The sequence below is a fragment of the Perna viridis genome, chromosome 14 (genome assembly GCF_037379345.1).
Source record: "Perna viridis isolate PV_CMFRI_1.1 ecotype Kerala chromosome 14, ASM3737934v1, whole genome shotgun sequence".
Lineage (NCBI taxonomy): Eukaryota > Metazoa > Mollusca > Bivalvia > Mytilida > Mytilidae > Perna > Perna viridis.
The window spans coordinates 10,067,558-10,094,043 of record NC_142458.1 but is presented as its reverse complement, the minus strand read 5'-3'; the positions used below and the strand labels follow the sequence as shown (position 1 = coordinate 10,094,043).

At 31.4% G+C, this 26,486-nt stretch overlaps 2 protein-coding genes across 3 annotated transcripts in view; one reads left to right on the top strand and one right to left on the bottom strand.

The window, feature by feature from the left end:
- Positions 1 to 6,055: 6,055 nt before the first annotated feature.
- LOC148598161 (uncharacterized) lies at positions 6,056 to 12,254 on the top strand. The gene is made up of 7 exons (XM_088561675.1): positions 6,056 to 6,103; positions 7,306 to 7,400; positions 7,831 to 7,851; positions 9,152 to 9,319; positions 9,900 to 9,985; positions 10,557 to 10,674; positions 11,685 to 12,254. Exons 1-7 carry the CDS (start codon positions 6,066 to 6,068, stop codon positions 11,873 to 11,875), a joined length of 717 nt encoding a protein of 238 aa, XP_088417801.1. The 5' UTR covers positions 6,056 to 6,065; the 3' UTR covers positions 11,876 to 12,254.
- A 7,365-nt stretch (positions 12,255 to 19,619) lies between these two features.
- Positions 19,620 to 26,486, bottom strand: part of LOC148598160 (uncharacterized) — a 107,864-nt gene continuing 100,997 nt past the window's right edge. For both annotated transcript variants that reach the window (XM_088562602.1, XM_088562603.1), the window contains 3 exons: positions 25,421 to 25,758; positions 23,140 to 23,340; positions 19,620 to 22,677 (listed from right to left, as the gene is read on the bottom strand). In XM_088562602.1, coding sequence (XP_088418728.1) covers positions 22,541 to 22,677; positions 23,140 to 23,340; positions 25,421 to 25,758 — 676 coding nt within the window. In that variant the 3' untranslated portion in view covers positions 19,620 to 22,540. The remainder of the gene's footprint in view (positions 22,678 to 23,139; positions 23,341 to 25,420; positions 25,759 to 26,486) is intronic.

Sequence of the window (26,486 nt, the reverse complement as noted above, 5' to 3'; positions counted from 1 at the left end):
AATCGCAATTGTTCTTGGCAAATGTAGTCACCCCATGTGAAGTCCCCTGGAACATACAATAACAGGCAATCAGATCCTCTTAGACTATCATCTGGGTCATTTCAACCCCAATCGGTTATTGTAAAACGGGTTTTACTGGTGTCCCATATGCATTCAGATTCTTTTTCATTATCAGTGCCTCCAATCCAAAAAGAAATCACAATTTGCATGACTGAAAGACTGTAAAACGTTTACCTATCATGCAAGTCAAACACGGCGACTTTGACAAAAATAATGGTTTTAAAACAATCTTTTGGACAGTAGTATTAAAAATTCATACGGTTTCATCCACCAACATGTTTTTCGTGCGTTATGATAATGATTAGTCATCATACCCCCAACCCCACCACTGTTAAATAGTTTCAAGTATATAAGACGTAATAAATATATACACAAGTTTTAACCAATCATATCACTTAAAATTCAAGATATGAGGAAAAACTCAGGACTTGAAGAAATTCTCAACTTATTTTTTTTTTTATGAAACCCAGGCTAGGTAATTCTCTGAAAACTATGCTGTGGATATATACCAAAATGAACTTAAGTTGACGGAGACAAACAAAAACAGTACTCGTAGACATTTTTCTGGATTTAGATATTACTACAATGGCAGACTTCAGACTAATATTAATGACAAAAGAGATGATTGTGAGTCTTCTTTTGCTAATTTTCCATTCCTAGAAGATAACAATAGCACTTGCAGATTATTAAGTAAAAACAATGTTGCTCATCTAGTTTTTGTACGGAAATATACTCAATATGAACAGTATTTCAAACAAAATCTCAGATATATCAGCTGTCCTTATCATATTTATTAAAAAGGATGAGATTTTAAAAATATTGTATATTATTTGAACCTCGTTTTCATAAAGAGAGATATTCGACTCATCAATGCATCGCGACGTTAAAAACTAAGTAATTATTTACTTTTGCACTACATCATATCTTCCTATTTAGTACTTGACATTACTACTTCGAAATACAGTCCATTGAAATTGCAGTTACCGATAATTACTAATGCTGGTGGAGTTGATGGTATTGTCATTGTTGAATTTGTTCTTATCTAGCTTGCAGTAACTATTATAGTTCTTTATGTATATGTTTTATTTTGTCAATATGGTGTATGTTGAAGTATTCCACTGACAGAGTTGGACAATCGCTTTGACCCGAAGTGAAACCACTGCGACTTTGACATCGCTAGACAGAGAATAGAATAGAAAGCGCGGGTAAATTCGTGTTCCTAGTGTTATCGAATAAAGTACTTTTCCGTCTAAGCATCAGGTGAAATGTGAATATATTGTGGCACATGAAGAAAAAAAAAACAGAAGGATTTTGTTGCATTATCCAAGTATTTATACCTCATAACCTTCAGAAGTGTTTTAAAGTTTGATTTTATAAGATATTTATAGGCAAATTTAGTTGAAATGCACCATGACTGAAAAGTGTTAGGATAGTTTTCCCACATATTTTCCTTATAAAAGGCAAAAAAATCTAAGTAACAGCTCCTTCAAGATTAAATGTATTGAATATGTTTAAGTTCAAAAAGACCAAGTTGAGAAAAATGATGTACCACCCATTGCCTGATTCTTACACAGAAAGGCACTGAAGCATTTGTCTAGCGATGTCAAGACCGCAGTAGTTTCACTTTCAATCCAATTAGATTCATCATTTGTCAAGTGATAGCTGAACAGTAAATAGTGATATATTCTATTTTATTTTATAAAAATGATTTGAAGCGAACCAACCCCAAATCTGGGACCATACTTGTAAAGGTTTTATATTAGTGGGACTGCATATTTTATAGTGGGAGCAAGTCTCTGTGGTTGACGAAAACTGTACATGTACATGTATGCCCAATGATATTAAATCTCAAATTTTAATCCGTACTATACAGTCGTTCTAGTTTTTTTTTCTTGTATACAGTGTAACTTCATTTTTTTTGTCGGTAATGATTGTCAACTACATAACATATCCGTTTTATGATGATTTGGTTTATAATTTCCAAAAATGTAATCATATAACTTACGTGTGCTTTCTGGAATATTTTAAAATTCGGATTATACCTTTAAAATTTACTATGTGTGGTTTTTTGTAAGCATACATCGCGAACTAGTTAAACATAAACCGAAATGCACAGAATGAACTCAACAAATAAATGCATTTTCATTTTCAACTTTGCATGTTTTGATGTAATAGTTAGAAGTGCACAAAATGTTATTTGTTTTAATTCTTATGTTAACCTTGAATTAATTTACATTCGGAAGAAAAGATTAGGACGAGAAAAACTGCTTTTACAGTTATATTGGCTTAAAATATTTTTATTATGATATGATTTTTTTGTGTTTTTTTGTTTTGTCTTCAGAAATGAGCTTAATTGCAACGTCATTGCAACTGCTTTTAACAAGGTAGAGAATGGTACAGTGTACTATTGAAATAAGTTTTGTTAGTTTTAATTCATTTTACAGAATGTTTGATTTGTTTTACTTTTGGTATATTGGTGGCTGAAGTTACTTTATCACTTCAGTACTAACTACTAAATACAAAATGCCAACACCCTCAAACCAATGCATGCTGTAAGTTTGTTATTAACTTTAGGAATAAATAAAAATCTTTTAATTAGATCTAGAACTTGTAAATTTCAGGACATTTCTGTGAAAAGAAAGATAACTGGAATGTATTTTTTATTACTTTTCACACAATGTCCGTTCGTTAATTAGTTATCCGATTATCTGTACCTACTGTTACAGCATTTTATTAGTTACTGTGATTGAAATGTTTAATAATAAAAATCTGTTATTGTAATTTAACACATACCATATTTTGTTAGACAGGCATCTGTACGTTAAAGTAAAATAACGCGATATATCTTATTGATACGTATTACTTTCGCAAGACCCTAAAGCTATGTTTTTACCACTACTTTTCGATAACATATACCTATTTGAGAATATACTAACCTCTCATGCATAACTATTAAACTATTAAAGAGATAGATACTAACATGTACTATACCCTCTAAATCTTGCACCAAATTTCATAAATTGCAGTGTATGATTCGAGTCACTCTCTGCCAGCATGCCTTTATTTTCTTTACAATAATTCTGAAAGAAAATGCCTACATACATACTTATATGTTGCAATATATAATAACCTATTGATAAAACATAAATGAAAGACAAAACTAATCATTTTAAAATACAAAAAAAAACCTAACATACATGTGTATTTTAAAAATTTCGCTATACTGTACACGTGTTTCAAGGAGTAACTTCTCATCGGCAACATTAGAATCAAATATGTAGAAATATCAGTTCAATGTAAGATGTACTCAAAACCGCAACTGATTAACTGAAGAAACACTTCGAGTTGATATGAAGATAAATTTAAATGCACGACGATAATTAATTTAGGTTACATTTCGCGTTCACTTATGCGTTCGCTTTGGTGTTTACTTATGCGTTCACTATGGTGTTATTTACGCGTTCAATATCGCGTTTACCTGCATTCACTTTCCTTTTGCGTTCAATTTTAATTTCCGTTAACTCTGGCGTCCACTATAATTCCATTTACTAATTACAAATACAATATTCGTGTCTAGTGCCGAGAAATATGAATGTAAAATTAATGTTGTTTTACCTCTTCTTTGTCGCTTTTCTGAACTTGCACTTGTACCCAGAATTTTTACTTAATTAGTCATTTCCTACTTGATAAGAATGTGAATACGATAAAAGAAACTCAGCCATTCATTACGATTCTTGAAGAACTACATTGTGACATATTTGTGTGCGGTAATATTATACTGTTTGGGGGAATGAGTTAAATACGAGAAGCTTCCTATACTAGTACTGTGGAGGACGTATCGGGTACACGCGTGTAAATTTGGGGTAGGCGGCGCAATGAACAATAGTGTCAACCTGATTTGAATTAAATAACCGGATACGTTGATTAGTCTGTCGCCCTGTGAAGCAAGATGATAATTGATCATTATATTAAATATACCAAAGCATCACTCTATATCATAAAAAAAACAATTGATTTGTTTTTCTTATTCCGTGATTTTTTTATTCTTCTATTTTACGTACACCCTGATTAAATTATGAAGTTATAAAAAGCTTGGTTGCTTGAGAAATTGCGTTAAAATGAAAGTTGCAGTTTGTTTTTGTAACAAATTGCATTATATCGAGAGAGATTACAAACAGAACGAAAAAAGTCCACGCACAGCATTACAGGAACTGTGGCATATACAAACAACAAATTTTAGAAATGTATATGCAACTCGACCCCACATAAAACAGGGAACACATTTTTGTAATATTTAATTGAGTTTTCATAAATGGACATTATATGGAACTATTTATTTTAAGTCAAGAAGATGACTTTACTTAATTAAAAGTGTGTTCAAGTCGCTGCCATTTCACTCAAATCAAAGCACTTATAATTACTGAAAGAGTAAACAAGGGAACCAAACTTCTAGTAGCAATTAAGGATGGAAACCATGGGTAATGAACATACAGGGGAAAAGACACAAATAGAAAACCAAACAAAACTAAACAAGAAAACAAACAAACAAACTTAGAAATTTTTACATACAAAGAAACAAAATCAAATGCGTTACTCGAACTCCACTACAAATTTGGATATGGGCTACGTGCAATGGTAGGGTAAGATTTTTTAGATACACCTATGGTAGTGTCTTTATCTGGCGCCGCATATTATCGCCTGTTTATAACATTTTTAAGCAGTAAATACAAGGAATCAAATAATTGAAAGCAGCAAAGTGGCAATAATTAGATCGGTCATATCAAAATGCTGTCATCGAATGCCGCTCAAAATAAAAACGTGATGCAGGATGTACATTATATGACGCCATATACTAAACAATATACACCATCAAGTTTCGAAATTTAAAACAAATAAATTGCCAGAGCACGTGTTTTTTTTTATTTTTTAACTACAAGACGTCATTAAAATTGATTTATCAGTTTAATTTCACACATATTTCCAATTGAATACGTCTGATTTTGGGGCTTCAAAGTAATTGCATGAAACGGAATTGAATATAAATAACAAAACTCATTCGATTGTCTACATGTAGATATATCGATATTGTAGTATTGCGACTTATTGAATTGATATTAAGTCATAATAAAATGAATTTATATTTAACGATTTTATTTTTTGAGATATATTGGAAGCAGCGAACATACGCAAAAATATGCAGTATATTTAGATCTTACAGTTAATCAAAATATATTTCTTTACATGACAAAGCCTTTTTTTATATCATAGTACCGTGTATCAATGTGTAGGATGAGTTGTTAATTGTAATCAACATAAATGTACATCAGTGTCTCCTTTCCATGTATTCCTATCATTTTGTTTTCTATTTCTTTTGGAGGGACTGCATGCCTAGATATTTGATCATTTGCTTTTGTGTGATATTTAAACCGTATCTCCCTTTCCAAGGTTTTACTGAAATGATAGAATTAGAGTATTCGTATTAAGTCTTATTCGACTTAGCATGCACCATATGGTTCTAACGAATAAAGGGAAACGTAGTAGGGTGTCAATGAAAAACAAAATAAAAGCATAAGCATAATTATTCATCTCATAACTATTTAACACGAGAAAAGCATCGTACAATACTATTTGACTGATTTTATTGTTTCTGTTTTTCTTGAATAATTGAAGCAAAATCCAGCTAATTGTTTATGATGCATATTTTTTTGTTTGTGTTGTAAGAAAACTAACTGAACACAGATACCTCCTCATTGATTTAAAAACAGAAACCTGATCAACAACCCATGAAAATTTTGACATTTTACGTAGGCTTTATGTTAGTGCTGAGTGTTCAGTTTAACGGAAAATGTCTATAAAAGTGGTTATTCTGTATAGTAAGTAAGGTGTTTTTATGCTACAAAAAATGTTACATTTCATGTTATTTTTGTATGTTATTTCAAGTGCTACATCGTTTTTTTTTTTATTAATTTATTCCCATTTCCGTGAGTTAAGATACTATAATCGTTATGTTCGTTCGTAATATCCTAACACGAAGTAACACCAGGTAAGAACTTATTTTTGTTACTACCACTATAACAAAGTATTTTTATACAAATGACTACCATTATAGTATTATAGTTATCATATTACTAGTATTATAGTTAGTACATTACATTTGTTCTAGTTCTGTCTGTTTAAATGGTGTGGTATTAACTTGTCCCTAAGAAACAGAGTTTTCCTTCATTGTCCCTTCTTTTGTAATTTTAAACATATTTGATTAGTTTAAAATAGACATATCCTGTGTATATTTTAACATCATTACCACTTCATGGCAATGCAGTATCATTTAAAATAGAATGTTTGCAGTTATTAAATCATCCAAAAATCATGTTAGCTTTTTTCCTTGTCACTGTCATTTTTGTCAAAATAAAAATAAAAAGATTTTAATTTTCCTTTATATTTGAGACTTAAAGAGGTAGATCTAGGGTAAGGGACATAACTCATGAAGTCAGTGAAATGTTTGTATCATATTCAATTTTATCAAAACCTCTAAAGATTTCGTTTGAACCAGAATAAAATGAATCCAAGTTAATTAGATGCTTACATAAAATTGATGTAAAATGTTGAATATAAACGTTCCAATGATTTTTAAGAGTTGAATCTCTCACCCTAGGTCTACCTCCTTAAATCTATATTTGTAACCTTTGAAGGAACTGGTGTTCAATGGCGGTATTTTTTGTAGATGCTTATTGAAATTTACTACAAATAGCATTCTTTTTATGCAAATATTACAATTTCTTAAAGGTTGTTTTCCATTTGATTACGGATCTCATTAACAACATCACAAAAAATGTAGGTGTTGATAATAAATACAGAAAAAATATTATAAAGATAATTCATGAACGGTTGCCATTGAAACAGATAAATTGAGGATGAAATTGAATAGTCTTTCTTGCAGTAGAGTAAAATTTATTTGATAGTTGACAATATTGGCCAATTGTACTCTGCGTTGTTTTCCTTATTTTTTTTTAATTGTGAACAAAGACAAAATATTGGATGCACCGTGTGATTTGTTCCCCTTCTTATATAAGAGAACAGAATTGGTTATATTTAACTCTAAATGATACAATAGTGTATATAAAAGAACATAATACTTGTATTTATTTAGCTATGATCCCATATCAAACAATGCTTACATTGATATTCGTGTTAAATGTCATTTGTTTTTAATTGTAAAATATTTTGTTTTTGTTTGTGAATAAACAGTTTCTATGACGATCTTGTCATGATGTTCATGTGTCTGAGATATATAGTCTTGACTTTGACAGTTTTCGAAGGTACTGAAACAAGACATCTAAAAGGTAATATTATTTTCTTTGTGATACTTGCGAAATAAAAGTAGTGCTGAATATGAGCGTCATGGTAAATTGGATTTGAAAAATAGCTGCTACTTGGCATGTCTGGTTAATTAACAGTAGAGTAAGTGGCACTCAGCTTTACCGGCTTTACGTTGATGAGACATTAATACCATACAATTCTAATATGAAATTTCAAACATATGAAAGCAAACTTAGACTTGTTCTCGGATTCATTGCTTGCGTTAAAGTACAGTCCTGTCGCAGTTTATTACCAAAATCATAATGTATGAAAAGCATTGTAATCCCCATCTTTAACATTTGTAAATACAATAGCAAAGCTTATTCGGCAATTGTACAGCGTTTAACATGAAACATTCACCGTTTTGATAGTATAAGGTTATTTATATTTAAAATAAATAATATTTTATTACAGCAAGAAAGTGTAAAGAAGGAGGTAAACTATATTGAATATGAACTTGAATCTCTAGTTTGTCTGCTGTTTTGTTAGTCCTGTCGACTATTTTAAACAATAGTTATGTGTACAAAAATGTTTTCGTTATACTTCCAATGAAACAACAAACATAGAAAAGCAATTAATTCTTTGTAAAAGGAAAGCAATAATAAAAGTCTGAAAATGCTCGAAAATCACAATCAGCATACATAAATTTTGTAATGGCTTAGTTTTGCGGATATTATCAAGTGAACTACAACCGATATTAATTATTACGTTTCTTGAAAGACTACATCGCTCCATCGTAATATGAATATATTAATAAAATGAGGCAGTAAATGGCCTAAAGTGCGAGCCAATTCCGATTCAATCGTATCAGGTTCATTTTTCAACAAATTAAACTTCATGCCATTTCATGTATCATTTTCTCAAATTTGTGTAAAAAGTGTTCATTAGTAATTAGTAGAAGACGGCAAAGGACATTACAAATATTAACAAAATTATCAGAAGACAGTTCCAGGTTTGACGCATTATGGAAGGTTTTATGAAGATCCTTCCAACCGGCGTTTTAGAAAAATAACATAAACGTTTTGTCTAGCCTGGATTTTCACTATTTTGAAAGCTTCAATGTATCCCTTTGTTATGTTTGACAGCTGATTAGTAGTACTAGAAATACTGTGAGAAAGTTCATACAGGAATACAATCCATTTCAATATGAGATAAATGATAACAGTTAATTACGTTAATTACAGTATTATTTTTATTTTTACATTGTTTTCCTTTAGTGTCAATTAAAGCATTTATTTTATAAATGATGTCCTATTTACTTACTCATCTCGAATGCTAAAGATGGAATTGCTCGTACAAGCAATATAGAAGGACCAGACAGACATAAGTTTACTGCAAAAACAGATCACAGAAACTCCATGTTATCATTGTTTTCATACGGCTTGACATTTGCGTAATATTTTTGCGAAAAAAAAACCGTCACATTTGAGAAAAAAAATACATTAAAGTTTTGCCACATTTATCCAAAACAACTGCAAAAAGAAGTATACGTTTAACCAAGTTTCGTTATTATTGTAAAGTGGTGAACATGTACGAGACATTTTATTTTCAACTAGATTTGTTGAAAATATCCCCATAAAAAGGAATCTTGCTTTGTCCGATTAAGATGAAAATTGACATCAAAGATTAGTATCATTTGTTATCTTTATGTTAATAGAGATTTCCTCCTATAATTTAATTGTCTTCTTTAGATTTTCCATTCCATTGAACAAAATTTTATCATAATATATTACAGTAGATTATACTGAACCACCAATCGATGCGGCCAGTTCTAGATCAATTTCCTCTGTTATTACAACCCCAAAAGAGGCGGCCAGTTCTAAATCAATCTCTGCTGTTACAACAACTCAAATAAAAGATTTAAACTATACCGCAATACAATGTTTTGGTACTCCAGAGTTTTGTAAGATACTATATAGATATAGATATCATTTGTTATTAAAAAGCATTTGGATTAAATTTAAGTTCTGAATGAGGAATCATCTTTTACAACAAAATTTATTTTGAATTCCTCCATCCAACAACTTTTTTTGCTTTTGTTCATGATCAAGAACAAGAATACGTAATATTTTCAAAAATCATTTTCCAATTAATTTCGCACGGTGACATAAAGAGACAGACAGTTTCATTTAATCTGTTGTATTGTTTCCTGTTGCCAATTTCTACTGGACATCTGCATCCGTAATTTTTTAAATAGAAAATCTTCATGCAGATCAATCATCAACCATTAGTTGATATTGAAATTGTCATATTAATGATAGACTCCAAGAATAAGGCCCACAACACTTCAACACAAATCATTTGCATAAATTGCCTGCGAGAATCAAGGAAACTTAATTTCATTTTGTTTCAAAAGAAAGCTTGAAGCTTTGGTGAAATTGAATATGATACAAACATATCACTTGTTTCAGGAGTTATGTCTTTATGTTACCCAACGTCTTCCTCCTAAAAACATATTTTGTTTTGATATTTTTCCTTTTTAGATGACCCTAATAACATCACGTTAACAACAACTACAGGTTCCACCTATTATATAACTGGAACTAAATTGACATATGAATGTGCAAGTGTAAGTGAAACCGCATATTCCTTGATTACACAAAACAAGTCATACATGTGTTCAAGTGTACAATCATTCAGATACCCTATGACAAAATGTTTCACCCAACCATATTTGCACAGAATGTTGCATTGACGGAGAAACTTAAAGTTCATTTTATCTTTATTCCTGCACCCACAGAAACCCAAAGCTATTGACAAAATTCTTTTATATGTGCCACTTTAGAATCCAATAAAAATGTTTTGCCATCTGGAAATGGAACTGCAATTCGATCTTTCAAAACAAAGTCTTATTCGTATCTCATTGACGACTGAAAACGATAGTGTTTAATCATTCATAAAACAGTTTCAATCCTTCAAATTGAATTATTTATTACGAAACACAATGTTAGCAATGTCGAAGTAAAAATAGAAAAAAAAGTGTTCTTTAGACAAATCTGTGCACCATCTTTGTGTAAGTGGAAAAGTAATATTATCAAAGTGCAGTATTCCACCGTCGAATTTCGAAAAGAAAATCCTAGGGAAGAGTTTAGGTATGACTAGATTTTGCAGGAAATAAGATACATATCTAATAATTGCAGGTAGCATGTTCCAAAGTAAGGGGACATCTTGCTGCAATAACAACGGAGGCAGAACAAAAATTGGTAGACGGTGAAGAGGTCCTGTTTAACCCAAGAGCTAGACAACAAAGGATCAACTGTGAGTGTTTTTACTTCTCTTAACTTTTTGTGAACTTATACTGTATTGTTAAAAGTTGGCTTATAATAATAATATGATAGTCAATACGTTTTCCGCTGTACAATCTGGACTTCAAACTGCTGACAATTGATATATTTATATATTTCCGTTACTTTCATTCGTCGGGAGAGATTGAATTGTTTCTTGGTTGTTCTTCAAATTTCTAGATTATGTAACATCCCAATTCAGATTACTGTTAACGTATCGATTTCGGATGAATAAACTTACCTTATTCTCCGGATGGACAAATGCGAGCGAAAGTAGTACCAATGATATTGCCTTTGAACACTCTAAACAGTGTAACACGATCTTGTGTTTCTTTTTACATGCAATATGATTTTTTTTTCTCTCGAGAAATATGCTTTTGAATCGCGGATTTATCTGAATGCAGTATTAACACGATTTAAGTCTAGAACAATAAATATTTTGAACACACAAACAATTAAAGGTTTGAAAATATGAAAAAAAAATTAATTATCTATGAACAGTACACAAATATTTACGGCTTCTATAAGGAAATGGAAAACAACGATGGAAAATTTAGATGTGGGTAATGAAATCAGCGACTAGTGTAAGGTATGATGAGGGAGTCCAGCACGTCATATTTTTTTTCAAAAATACTTCACCCATTTCATATCACAAATGCATTCTTTCTCACAGTTGAATGTTGGTTTTGGATTAACTGTAAGGATAAAAAAAATAAATTGCATTGAAAACATTTAAAAACGGAGATAACTTTAATTTTAGCAAAAAAATGGTTGCTATGATGATGACCTGTAAAAACCATTTTCCGAACAATTCATTATCGATTCAAAGAAAACTTCATACTTTTTTTACATCTATATGGTATATACATTATATGGGAACAAAAATAATCAGCGAGATAAAATTTACCCAGGGCCACTCTTATCAATGAGTCTGCCTGATTTTTACATGGACATCATAATAGTCATTCATTTCAATAATTTCAGTTGTCTGGATCGGACTCACCAAGGACAATAGTACATACAAATGGAGCACTGGTGAAGATTTTGATTTTGAGAACTTTGATAATCAAGTTCAAAACGCATGCGCCACATTTCACTATTTTCTGTACTCTTGGCTTGAAACAGCAGATTGTGACAACATGAAACACAAAGGACTTTGCGAATTAAAGCAATAAAACAGTCGATCCAATGCTAGTTTAACTGCTTCGTTTCATATCAATAAATAACTTTTTTTATAAATCCTTATCCTGACAAAACATCAAAGTAATTGATAAAAATAAAAGCTACAGAAATAATAACATTTAAATCAGAAATTGCATAAATCCTCTGTCTGGTGACGTGTAAAATCGTAATGGCTTATCTAACAAAATTGATAGTATGGACATCATACCGACATACTATGAGAAACATTTCTACCACATTTCGTTGAAGTAAACAAAGAAATGTTAAGTTTACTGTCAAAATCATACTTGATTGGCAGTAACCTTCAATTTGAAAACATTGTCTGTGTGACATATAAAATCTGATGTCAAATGTTTAGTTTTGTTAAAATATGTTGGCAGTAACCTTCAATTTGAAAACATTGTCTGTGTGACATATAAAATCTGATGTCAAATGTTTAGTTTTGTTAGACTATGTTATAATTTGAAGAAAATGCAAATACCATATCATTACAATATTCAATATTTAGTTTACTCTAATTGATCAATAATTTCACCAAAGCTACGGAAGCAACTACATAGAAATCTAAGTATAAGTTAATAAATTATTACACAGCCTTTTTAGATGGTAAATCTGAATGGTCGACCTCACTTGGAAGATGTTTAGTAAATCTAAACAACATATTATCAGAAGCATTTTGAATAAGTAATTTAAAACCGATCTAAATGACCCGAAACTGTAGTTTACCAATGCATAACATCAGTGTTGTTCCAAATGGGTTTTATGAAATCAACATGATTCAATTATCCATAAACGTTAACAAATCGGTTATCGATCCCTCAAATAGTTCCACGGATCTGTTGGGGACTGTCGGTTGATATCATGCATTAGAATGGGAGGAAACTTTTTTTATATTTCATTTTTTATTTATCTATTTTTTGTTCGTCTTTTTTTTTTGTGGTTTTTGTATGTTTATGTTTATTTTTGTTGTTTTTTTTTTCTTCTTCTTATTTTCTCTTCAGTAGTTTGAATGCTTTTGTAAATATGTAAGCATTTATATTATTATTATTATTTTAAATTCCTTTATCTTTACTTTCAAATATTTTTCATAGCACAATGGTAATCAGATGGTCTTTAAATTTCAGAATGTTGTTTTTTAAATTAAAAAAAAAACGATAACATATGAATACAAATACAATGTTGAAGGAGGTAGGCCTAGGGTAAGGAAAATCACTGTTTCAATCAGTGACATGTTTAATCATATTCAACTTCACCAAAGACTTTCAAGCTTTTCTTTGAAACAGAATGAAATCAGTCCGAGTTGTTTTGATGCTTACATAAGATTGATGTAAGATGCTTAATGCAAACGTTCCAAAGATTTCTAGGAGTTGTGTCCCCTACCCTAGGTCTGCCACCATAATTCAATACATTTCACAGAAAAAAATGATAGATCATATCATATATGTCGTCAAATTTTGTAGAACCGTAGTGTTAAAAATCTGGTAGAACTGTAGTGTTAAAAATTTGGTAGAAACGTAGTGTTAAAAATCAAATTTGGTAGAACCGTAGTGTTAAAAATTTGGTAGAACCGTAGTGGTAAAAATCGATGAAATCTAGACATTTGGTTCTGACTTTTTCAAGTTATTCCACACTGTCCTAACATGGTTCATTTATCAATCCTCCAAAACGAATAATTTCTCCTGTTGTTTGTTTATGCTTCCGATGCTTATCCAGATATGTTCGTCGAAGATGACTTTAATGAATAAAAACATGTATTGTATACATCATAGGCAGACATTTTTTGGTAGTTTACAAAGGAATATTGCAATCACAGCCCTGTCCAACAGTGTTATTGCTTAAAACAAGTGGTCGCTTGCACATGTTTGACTGTACTTCGCTTTCTATTAAATTGAAGCAACAATATTAAGTCTACATTATATGGCTTTTGCATATCGCATGTCATTACATGTACATTCTTATTCATTCACTTCCTGAGCTTAGTCGTGGGTTTGTGTTTGTCATGATAAAATTATCGCAGAGTATTATTGACAAATCAGTGTGACAAACAGACCACATCAATCATGTGCTGACATGAATTTCGACAAAGGTAGAACAACTAAGAATAAAATAAAGCTTCCACATATCATAACAATATAACGGTCGCGTGGAACAATTAAAGCACTTAAATGACAAAGATGTTGCGTTTATCTTGTCAACTTTGATCATTTTTTTCCAAAGGGTTTTACCAGGAAGAATATGAACAAAATTTGAGATTTTAAAAATAAAAGTCGTTATTAATTAGGACTTGTAACTTAATTATGAGGTATTTTGTTGTTTTCCAAGTATTGCAGCCATTTAATTGGGTGGTCTTAGTATTGGAGTTGAATTACCTGCTTTTGGTTTTCAATGTGATATTGCCTGCTCTCCAAATGGTCGTCATCAATCTAATGGTTGTTCTTGCATTCCCTGTTCTACTTTTGACACGGTTAACAGAGCCTCCTTGAATAATGCCTGTTTGTATTCGTTTTTCAGTTTTTTGACGTCATATCGTTTGGGCGTTTGTCTGTTTTTCTTTCGTTTTTTTTTCATGTTTCTTTAACATCAGTTTTATTTTGGCAATGGTAATCAAATGCTGTCCACCTCTTTCTTTACTCAAACATCTTGAATGCTTTGACTGAACTTATTTGATGATCTATTTGGTTCTCTGTTCTCATATCTGGAGAAAACAACATAGCCGTAGCAAGATGCAAGTACTTATGTGAAAAAATGGTTTCTCCAATTACCAGGCTGCATGTGGCACGAAAGCTTGCAAAAAGATCTCCGTTCACGGTCTTGTTCATATTACCTAAACCTTTGTTCGCATTATCTCTTCAAAGCTGATGTTATCTGTGACTGCCATTTAATTCATACCTCCCATGACGATGATTATGTCTCTTGCACTCATTTTCGATTGTTTCCGCAAGTAGCTAATGAGTCCTCATCTGCATCGTGGGTTGGAGCATAACATTGACTAATGTTGGGCGATATGCCCTTATAGATGGTTTTGCACTTTCATGTTATTTTTCTTGGCTCACTGATTTCCATAAAATTAGTGTTAACTGTATTTCCGTGGATAATCATATTTGCTTCCCCCTCTGCATGACCTGCTCTTCCAATTGTCCTGATTATAGGATAGTGCCTCCTATTTACACTGTTTCTTTCCATCTTGATTAAGCAATTCTTAATATTTGGGGATTGGGTTGTGTTTGAGGGATGTGGAGATTTTGAATTATGACAGCAGTGATGAAATTAGTTAAAGTATTTATTGATATGAAGTAATATATCAAATTTTATATAAAAAAAATAACAGTTAAAGAATTTAAATATATAAAATTTAATTTGATAATGCAAATATTTAATAACAAAAAATACGAAAAAATGATTCTATGGGGACGGTTTTTTTTTTATGGAGAATTTGGAATTTTAAAAAGTTAATGGGCATGCGACCAATGGGGAAAGGTGGATAATGTATGACATGAGTGGAAAGTTTGTATCTACCAGAGCTGTGTGAATATAAGATGCGTGGCTGCTTTTATCCATTCAAACTAATAGGACAATTTATAATTACTCAATAGTTTTAATAGAACATCTTAGAATTGTTATATTTTTTTCTGAATTGTAAATGCATCTAACATTCTAATTTATTGTTTCTTATATTTATCCAAGTTAAGTATCAATTTGAATAATTTATAACAGCAAATAATTAAATTCATCAATATATAGATATGCTAGGAGAAGTATGTTGATGAACATGCACTCGATGTTGCATTATTATTGATTCATAAATTTACCACTGTATTTAAGCCGGAAGGTGAAGGTGTTTTCCCTATCCTACAAATTTAAAATATTTACTTAAGTACCTTTCCTTATACGTTTAACGGCTTTTATTAGACTCACGATCAATTTGTCAATAACAGTGGACTCAAAAGCATTAGATCCATCTGTTCAATAAGCGGTGTAACACATACTGCTGATAATTTAATAGAATAAAACAATGCAATCATGAACATTTATATAGATTTTTAATTTATTTTTATTTAATTAAATATAGTTTTATTCGTTCTGTAACACTTGACCTAAAGTTCAGAAACAGAAATCACAAAGTACATTATAAGTATAAGCTAAAGCAGAATATGATTACCAAAATATCCAGTCTTTTGCAATAATATTTTTGTTTATTTAACTATAAGCTTAGATTTTCAACCACAAACAGATCTTACTACCAGAAGATAAACAAGATATATTACATAATTATATTTGTCCCTGTAAATTTCGTGGAATATTTACAATAGACAAACAATACAAAAACATTAAAGCATTAACATAGCAATGTGTACCTTGCCAATTTAAATAATGTCGTTTTTCAAAGGATTTTCACAAGCAAAGCATGAACTACGTCAGAAACTATTTTTTTCAAGGATTCTCATCAAACTGTTTTCCAGAAGGTTGATATAAGGAAAGAAATGTTTTCTACTAACTGTGAGAACCACTTTCCATGCATACTTATATACAACTTGACAGAGAAACACGAAGGATGCTATGTTTTTGGTTATGTAATAGTCTACATTAGTTCTGATATACAGTCAGTGTGGCTTGAAGAGATGAAAAACGGTTCGTTATATAATGCTGAATCTTATGATATCATCATCAGTGAATCCCTGTAGCAGCAGGACACAATTGAGTCGGTGTTTTTCAATTTCCTTCAGAGTTCCGGTTATCTCGCCAGATAATCGAACGATGAATTTAGAAGTGAAAAATTATATTGGAGAAAATAGTTTTAAATTTTACGTCGACACAGAAGGTGAAGTATTATTCAAGATGTTCTAGAATGATGCTGATTTACTGCCTTTTAAAGAGTAATCGAGGGAACCAAGGTTATAGTGGTAATCAAAAGAATGTAATCCAGGGACAAAGACAAGACATATTTTGCGGATGCAGGAGTGCAATCCAGCTGAGTAGTTATTTCAGGCCCGCTTTTATGCATGAATATTCTAAAATAATTTTAAAAAATAAATGACAGAAAGAAATCACAATAGATTGTGCTATTAATTCCGACAAAAGACAAACAAAGAGTTAAATTAAAATTGGTAACTATTTTTAATTATATTATCGCATAAAAAAATAACTAATGTTTTATGAGTTATCAAACGTTCAATAGGTAACACCTAAAAAGGACTTTAACATTTTCCTAGATAACAAGATATCTAATGTAAACTAAATCCATCACCGTAGATCCAATGAAGGTACAATATTCGACCTGCAGTTGTTCATAGTTTTATTGTTCATATCCATTCCAATGTATCACTATATTCGACGTCACACAGTCCATTTTCTAATAGAAATGATATCTTTAAAACTGTTGGGTCATACCGCTAGAGTTGTCTGTCGTTCATTTAATCTGAAGACAGAATAGTGTTTTCCAATCTTTACGGGAAAATCCCATATTTATATCCACCATGTCGGTTTCTTTGGCGATTTGTTTACAAAGGAACTTCGTAATTTCCCGTTAAACTATGGTTATACAATGTAATCGTATAAATATCCACCGTATTGGATGTAAACAAATGCTGATTTGCCGGACGCTAAAGTCGTTTAGCAGGTCCATTAACATTATTTCTTGCAAATTATTCAAACAATATTTAAAACAAAACAGCCAGGATTGACGGGTTCAAAGATACTTGAATTATACTGATTGAGGAATTACTCGATGATAAATTTTACAGCCACTACATCCATCTTTGTTAAGCATACATGAAGTTGGCTCTGCTTATTGAATTAAACTCTGTTAAGTAGGTTTTGCGTTCAAATAACTTTAAAGTTCTGGTTTGTCGACCATTTCACCTTGCCTGGAATTATCTTTAAGTTTCAAACCTAGAATTCATTGTGGCAACATGTTGCGTATATCACAATTAAAAAAAACATTGTCATGCAAGTGATGTCTTAAAAAATGTGCGTTTAAACGAAAGTTGATTGACAGCTACAAATATCCAAACATAATTCTCATTTAGTGTAATCAATATTTTTTTTCCAGCATTGATTATTATGTAGTCCGATGTGGTAGTAAAATAATATACGGCATCAAACAAAAGCTTAAGAATATATGTTTGCTATATCTAAAGCAATACTTCATTTCTACATGGCGAGACATCACCGATATTTCAACACAGTGGAACAGTAAATACTAAGTCAGATGTTAATTGAGTATAGCAAGCATCATTCCTTAGAATGTAATCTTAAAATTTTATCATTGTACAAATATCTTTTATTAACAATTCTAAATTTGGAAAATGGCTTTTGGTTATTTATCAAGCAGAACTAGAAATTAAAGAGATTAAAGCTGATACAGCTTTGTAGTTGTCATTTTTAGACCTTCACCTTGTATTTGACGACAGTAGTCATCTCCGTACAATAATATATGACAAAGGAATCGATTTAAAACTATAAATTTCCCTTTCTGTTGCCGTAATATACCAGGTAGTTCTGAATATTGTGTTCACATTTCTTTGTAGTATAGGTATATCAGAGCCTAATAGCAAATAATCAAACTTGTTAAGACACCACCTTGCTCACGAGACACTCTTTTGAACCAGGGTTATAAGGAAATACGTCTCATACGCCGCCTAAACATTTTCATTTCTGAAATGTATATCTTATTGAAACTATTCTTGTTCTGACAAACAGATTAATGAAAATTTCATTTTGTAATACAAACTAGTTTTTTTTTTCTTGTACTTTAACTTGCACATTATCTTTATATTCTGAATTGGACGCACCTTCCACCAAAGGTTAAATACTTTGTAACTAGTGGATTTTTATTGTAATTATTTATTTTACTCTCACTAATCTATTGTTCATATGTTCTGTATTGTTTTGACTACTGATTTTAATGTTTTTGACCGGTAGCAATTTAATGACGTCATTTCTACGTCAATTATGGCAATTTAATGATGCACATTTATGAGGAAATAAAGGAATCTATTCAGTAAAAAAATCCCATAGTTTTAAATGCAAACCCATGTTTTTAGCTATGCACTTTGTGTATCAACCTTGAAAAAAATCATGAAGTTTTATGTATTTCTCTTCAAGGTTGGAAAGCCAAGTTATCTTTTGCAAATTTCAAAACATGGGGCCATGCGACATTTCTAGGCCTTTTCCAGAGCTTATTTACGTAATTGAGATATTAAGATAATCAAAAACCATCCAAATACAGCGGATAACTATTCATTCGCGCGCTAAAATGTTGATTTTTCACGTGATAATCGAATACAATCATGTAAAAATAAACCCACCACCAATACATGTATTTATTGATTATTAAATAAAACAAATAAAAATATGGCCAAACAAGGCTATGTCTGAAACCCTTTCTCTTTACCTAACACATCTTTATACATGAATAGAAAAAAAGTCAGGGACTTCAGAAACAAGACAGGGAAAAGTTGGGAAAAGAGACATGAAGTACCAATTAGAACTATTGACAAAGATTATGTTACAAAGCTGGCAATGGAGCAACATATGGTTATCTATTTTTATTTCTGGTAAAACTATTGGGTATAGTTTCGTTTTAACTGAAATGATTAATTTGAAAATTTTGTTAAATCAGAAAAAAAAATAAAATGAATTTAATTTGTATGGTGTGATTTTTTTCTTCGGGGGGTGGGGGGGGGGGTTATTATTGAAGATGATCTTGGAAATAGTAGTGGCGAAAGGAAGTAAAAATGCCAAAATGGTGAGTTTATTTCAGCAAGAAAAATAAAATTAACAATCCAGTCAGATAACAAAAAAAAAATATGTAAATGCGTCATACAGTAAATGTAGAGTAAAAAAGTTCTAAATATAAACAAACTTTTAAAGATATCATTCTATGCCTGTCCACACTATAAAAATCACAGCTGTGCTTTATTATGCAAAACAATTTTTAGACATGATATTTATTTAAAGAAACACAAAATGAGCATGCAAGATACTTATTATGTACATTTACCGGTATAGTAAAATTACAGACTGAAGAAAAAATACAATCATCGAAGTAGTTAATCGAGAGATAAAATATTGTTGATTCTGAACAAAAATAGTTTTGATTAAAATTATTTTTCAATTTTGACAAAAAGGTAGAATAAAAGCTCTACCTACCAAAACTTGGCATAGTTGGTCTGCTTGGTATATTGAAAAAAAAGAGGGCCAATGTGGACATACAATTTATATTGGACAAAATTTTTATGGAGATAAACTAAGCACTCTTGACACACGATTTTGCTGCCATTTTTAAACACCCAACTCCAAACCGCAATTCAGGTTTCCTGCACGCACAATTATACTTCAATGCATGCGAAACACAGACAAAACACACAATAAATGAACGCTCTTAGTGTGCGTTTTAACGCACGATACATAAATGCTAATGGCTTTATGGCACAAAAGATGACAGCTGAAAACAATATTAACAAAGTAATGAAGAAAGTATCATCTTTATATACATGTACTGCAAAAGCTACATGTATTGAATCATCTTTTGTACAAATTTTCATTGAGCAAATAGTAATTTTCAAATGGAAACTTTCTCATTCAATTATCAGTTTTCAAAATGGCTGCTGAAGGGGAGATTATTTGAACAGTTGTCTTCCTGAGAAAAGAATTGTATCTTGTGATCTCACATAAAATGAAATAATAACAAAATGCATTATATATTTAGCTTTGCAAATCATATAAAATAGCCTATATACTAAAGGAAAAAGAACAATGGAAAAAATATATGTAAGGCTATAATGAATTAAAAATTGCACAAGACAGGAGTATTTGTGTCCATATTAAAGGAGGCGTTTATGTGTAATGTATCACAACAAAAATCTCAGTAACATAAATATCAAAGTGAAAAAAATCAACACAAATGTAACATTATGGGGGGAAGCATCAATCTTCTTTTTATTGACAAAATGGCAACTTTTTTACTACACTAAAATCAATGGATTAGATGACCTTTCAGCACTAATTAAAACCCAATAGCAAGAGACTGGATGCTAACCTACGCTACATGTATAAAATATTTCCTAAACTATTGAAGTACCATTCTGTGTAAGAATCAGGCAATGGGTGGCACATCTCAATTTGGTCTTTTTGCCTCAGATATATTCAATACATTAAGAAAACAACAGAAAAGTTATTTGAATTTATCCTGATGCATCTATGACGTAGACATATTTTACTGCCTATAAAGGAGAAAAGTGAGGAAGTTTTCCCGCCATTTTTCCATAGTGCATTTCAACTTAATTTGACCTATCAATATGTTATAAAGGCATCCTTTACAAACACTTTGATGGTTATTTTGCCCAATTCTAAGATGGAAAAGTACTTACTTAGTTACATTAATAGTACCAACTCAAATACTTCAGTTCATAAATATTGAATATACTATTCTAATCTATTCTACATCCCATTTAGAGGGAATCATGCCCACTTTTCAAAATGATAAAAAGTGCCTGTGACCTTTTAAGCACTGGGCAGTGATTAAATTTCCCACCATTTTATATATATTTCTTGTTTTCTACATGTTTCATGGGAGAAAGCTTTTTTAATACAGCCTCTTCTAAATTACTTCTCCCTTCCCGAAAATTAACATGTTCGCTAAAGCTTAATTTCACTATCTCAAGTGGAGTAATAATGTATACCATTCATTACTAAAAGAGAATCTCTATACCTTACCCTAGCTCTGTATAAACCACAGAATGGTAAGAACAGAGCTGAATCAAGTCACTTTGAAAAGGGGGGGGGGTGGTGCCACTCACTAAGCTGACATTTCTCAGAAAATGGGTGGAGGTGCTAAGACAATATTTGCCTGTTTTTTGTACATTTTACACATGAAAATGACAAATTTTCTAATGAAAGGGGTGTTACCAAACCCCTGCATCCTCCACTGGATCCACCACTGCAGAACCAATGTACAAATTAAACATTCATATTTTTATACAGCATTATCAGTGAAAAAAGGCTTTGATGCGTTAACTATAATAAAACTCTATCTAACTGATGTTATTGTTAAAATCCAGATGGATACCATACATCGACATACAGTCCTTGAACTGATCCGTGCAACGATTTGACGGATCAATGACTATTGACTGATTGATCGCTGACTGATCGATGACCGATGACCGGTGACTGATCTGATCATAGTTTTATTATGTAAAATGACGTAAGATCAGTTTTAAATAAAAGAAATGTAAAATAAAAGTATAAATTGATGTTTAAATCTATTACATAATGTAAATATGTGTAAAATTGACAAAGAAAACAATAAAAACTGTAAAATACAGTGACCGCTCTGTGGTCATGTAATGCCATCACCAGTAAAATGGATCGGTTTTACGGATCGATGACTGATCAGAAACTGATCGATGACCGGTCACAATTTTTGTTGTACAGATCGGTTCAGGTACTGTATATAAGGTACTTGTCCAGATCATGATGAATACTGTGTTTTAAATAATTACTGTACTTTTGTCATTATAGTAAAAAAATATATTTTGAGAAAAACCCTTCATCAGTACTGTTAAGGTTACACATGGCAAATTTTCATTATTTTAATTTTGAGTAAACAACAATTTTCACAATAGAAGACAGGCTATCTGTCTGGGCCTTGACATTCACATGATTATACATCCCTTGGACCCTTTGACATCAGGCTCTTGTTTAGCATTCTTTTTTAAAGTAGAATTTTTACTTCCTTCACTTGATGTACTACTTCCAGTTTTCTTGGGAGTCTGCTGTGTTACTGCAAAATCTATAAAATAAAATATTAAAGAGAATACGAAATATGGAGCTTTTTTGGCAAATGGGAAATAGATGTCATATGAGTACAAAGACACACCCCAAGATACAGTATAACAATATGAAACTTTGTATACAACATAAACAGCATGTCAGTAGTAGCTGAAAATTTTTTTATGAAAAAAATTTGTGTTGAATTATCATAAGTGGAGTCAAATTACACTATGATATTTTAACCCAGGTCAATATTTCGTGGGATCAAAATATCGTATGACAATAGAATGACCACAATAATGGAGACAAGTAAAACAGTTTACCCCCTCACCTACACCCTCAAGTTGGATTATCTCCCTTTGTACGAATCAGAAAATATCTATATTCCACCAGGCACATCTACATCTAACCTTCGTATGAAATATGACGGAATGACATCCCAAACCTACAACTTGTTTTCATTCATAAAATACAAACCAACCTGAATTATTCTTATTTACTGATAATGCATTTGTATCAGAGTTGCTTTGTTTTGAAACAGGAATTGAAGTATTAGTATTCTGGGTATTGCTTGTTTTGGAAGCTTGTTCTTGACTTTGCTTTAACTGCTTGTTTGCTGGTTTCTCATCTGCCTTACCCTGAGCAAGTATTGGCTGGGATGCTACTGGTGTTGCTTGTGATCCTTAAAATGAAATAGGAAGATTGAATATAAACTGAGAATGTAGAGCAGTTCAACGGTATAAATTTAGTATTGTTCTCAGTAGATATTAGCCAGTGGGTGAATCACAAGAGAAAAAAAACAAGTCTTTCAATGAAATCTTATTCAAAATGTTATCTGAAATGCAGAAATGACATTGATTCTATTTTTAAGTATCAGTAGCTATAATAAATTATATGAAATACATTGTAATTTCATTATCAAAGGGAGATAACTTACATTTCCCCTATTATTCAACTTGCCTTCGCTTTCTGTATCTCTGACACTTCTAAGATGAATAAACTGTCAATTCATCTTCAACAGACCATAAACTGTGCTCCCATGTTATTAAGTTTGTATGTTTTTTCTGAGCATGATTTATTTCTTTTATTTTTTATGTTATGAAACACTAATATCAATTCAAAAATTCTATTGGCAGCATTACAAAAAAAATCACCTCTCCGCTATGAAGAAAGATTGTACTTCATGTATAAACAATAATCCATTTTACCCCTTCCGGTGCACCTGGTCCATGCTCCCAGTTTTTAGTGGAGTCCAAGTTGCTCATTTGCTTTTGTTACTTTGTATGTATGATTTTAGTTACTTTATGTTCTTTTTTGTGTATATCTGTTTTCCATGTCTGGTCTTTGTCCCTGGATTACATTCTTTTGATTTCCCCTAAAACCTTGGTTCCCTTGATTACTCTTTCACACAATTTTGTATTTGCAATTAATTGATCCTTACAGCATATTAAAATTTTCATCTGGTCAGTTCCTTTTTGTATTACAAGTACAAGTATCAGGTGTGTATTGTTAAAGTACAGGTTCCTTATACCTGATATGTTACCTTTGCTTTTTATTACATGTAGTTCCTTTTTATTAGATGTAGTTCTAAGAAAAGGAAATAAAGGGAACCAGCATTTCCCAAGAAAATTCACAAACAGAGAACAAAAATTAACCAAAATAACATAAATAAAAAAACAAAAAAAACAAAAAAACAAAAAAAAAACAAATGCACCATATTGCATAAGCCAAATTGTGTCCCCACTTTAGATAAAGAAATATTTAAGATATTTTAATTCAATAGGGTTCTCACATATCCAGTATATAAAATTATTCCAAAGTTTCATTTGAGTCATTGCAATCATTTGGAGTTATCTTCCAGAAACTTAATTTTCACAGAAAAAAAATTAAGCTTCTTCACAACTGTGACCTTGACTGCAAACAAAATTCATGAAAAATCAATAGTGTTTTCATTTATCTGGTATGTTAAATATATCTCAGAGTTCCATTTCAATTATATGTAAACTTCTTAAGTTATCACCTGGAATCATAATTTTTATGCAAAAATTTTTTTTTTTTTTTTTTGCATAATTGGCCTTGACCTTGACCAAAAGTTTATTTTTTTATTGTCCAGAAATCAATGTTGACAACGCTCACCCACCATCACAAATCAAAAGCTGTTTCAACTTTTGTTGCAACTTTGCTAAAAATAAATGAGCAACCAGGACTCCACTAAAAACTGGGAGCATGCACGAGATGCAGCTGTAGGGTATATAAACATAACTATTTTAATAGGGGTTATAAGATGGTGCATTTGTTGCATTTCACCAGATCTGTTCCTTTTTCTTCTGCTTTTCTAGAAACACCTGACAGTTTGCTCATTAAATCTCACCCATGGGGTATGGGGTAGACAAAAGAAGAAAACTATGATATGGTGAACAATGGTTTTTCTCAATAATAACTTGATGAATGAAAATTTGTCAGACAAAAGGTTGTGTTGCCATAAAGTTGAAAAATTCACCAAGCTGCTAAACAGGAAGTAGAAGTGCAACAGACCTAGCTGAAATCAATCCCACAATATGGGACCCCATACTGAAATTGGGTACCAAATATCTAGTGGATGTGATTTACAGTTGCTGAGAAAAATGTTACAAAATTATGTTCCCAGCTTGTCCAACATTTACCATTCTATAAGCCTATTTGTTACAAATTGCATGAGTGCAACCAGGTCAAAAATGTAGCTTGTGATGTCAAAAAGTGAAATTTTATCTTCAACTCCTTACCCTTGACATTAGATTTCTCCTCCTTTTTAGTGGACTGGTTTATTTTAGCTTGATCATCCTTCACCACTGGTAGATCCTGTGCCCTAAACTCTTTTACTGTACTATCTCTCTTTAGCAATCTGTTCTTAGATTTCTTAGTCAAAAGAGTCTGACCTCCCTTGAATTTCTGGTACCCTGGACTGTATGATAAGTATTCTCCCATCAGGATATCTTCTTCATACAACAGGTGCCCTGTTCCACCATGGATGTTAATGGTACCAGCAGGTAATAAGGTGATACCTGTTTTGTTATGATGTTTTGCACACAGCCAGGATATTTTTCCTGTTTGTTGGTAACATCTGGTATAGAGGTAGAAAGTTTAATTCAAATCAAGTTTAGTTAATTATTTTTTATGTACACCCCATTTATAAAGCATATATAGACATACAGTAAAGTAATTAATTTTCATGGTTGCTAATTTTCACTGATTCTGTCAAGTGAACATACTAGCAAATATCAATTTTCATGTTTCAATAAAATAATTAGCATTTTATATAACGTTAAAATTTTTTTTTCCAATTTTCTGTCCACCACAAAAAAAAGCAAAAATTAGTATGTTTACAATAGAGTGAAAAATGGCAAAGAAACGTTAAACAGAAGTTGATATCAAACAGGAAACAATATATGTTACAACATACGTCCCATCCATACAAAGCAGCATACCAAATTTGAAATCAATCTTGCCAGTACAAGCCAAGATTTTTATGATGAAAATTTAGATTACTGTGAAAGTACTATTGTTCATGGGGTACCAAACCACATAATTTGGCTCCCAACGAATTAAAGATTCCCATTGATGTGTATACTGAAAACATTAAAACCACAAATTCAAGAATCCACCATCTTGTGTTTCTTCCCTGATCCATATAAACTGGTATCCATGAATTAAAGTACTTTCACAGTAATGAATGGATGAACAAGGTGATTCCAGGGACCACCAACTTGTTGAGTGGGGCTAAAACTTTCAAAGGGAATCCTAGAAAGAAATCGGTCAAACAACTTGCAAAAACTGAAAGGTAAACTGCAT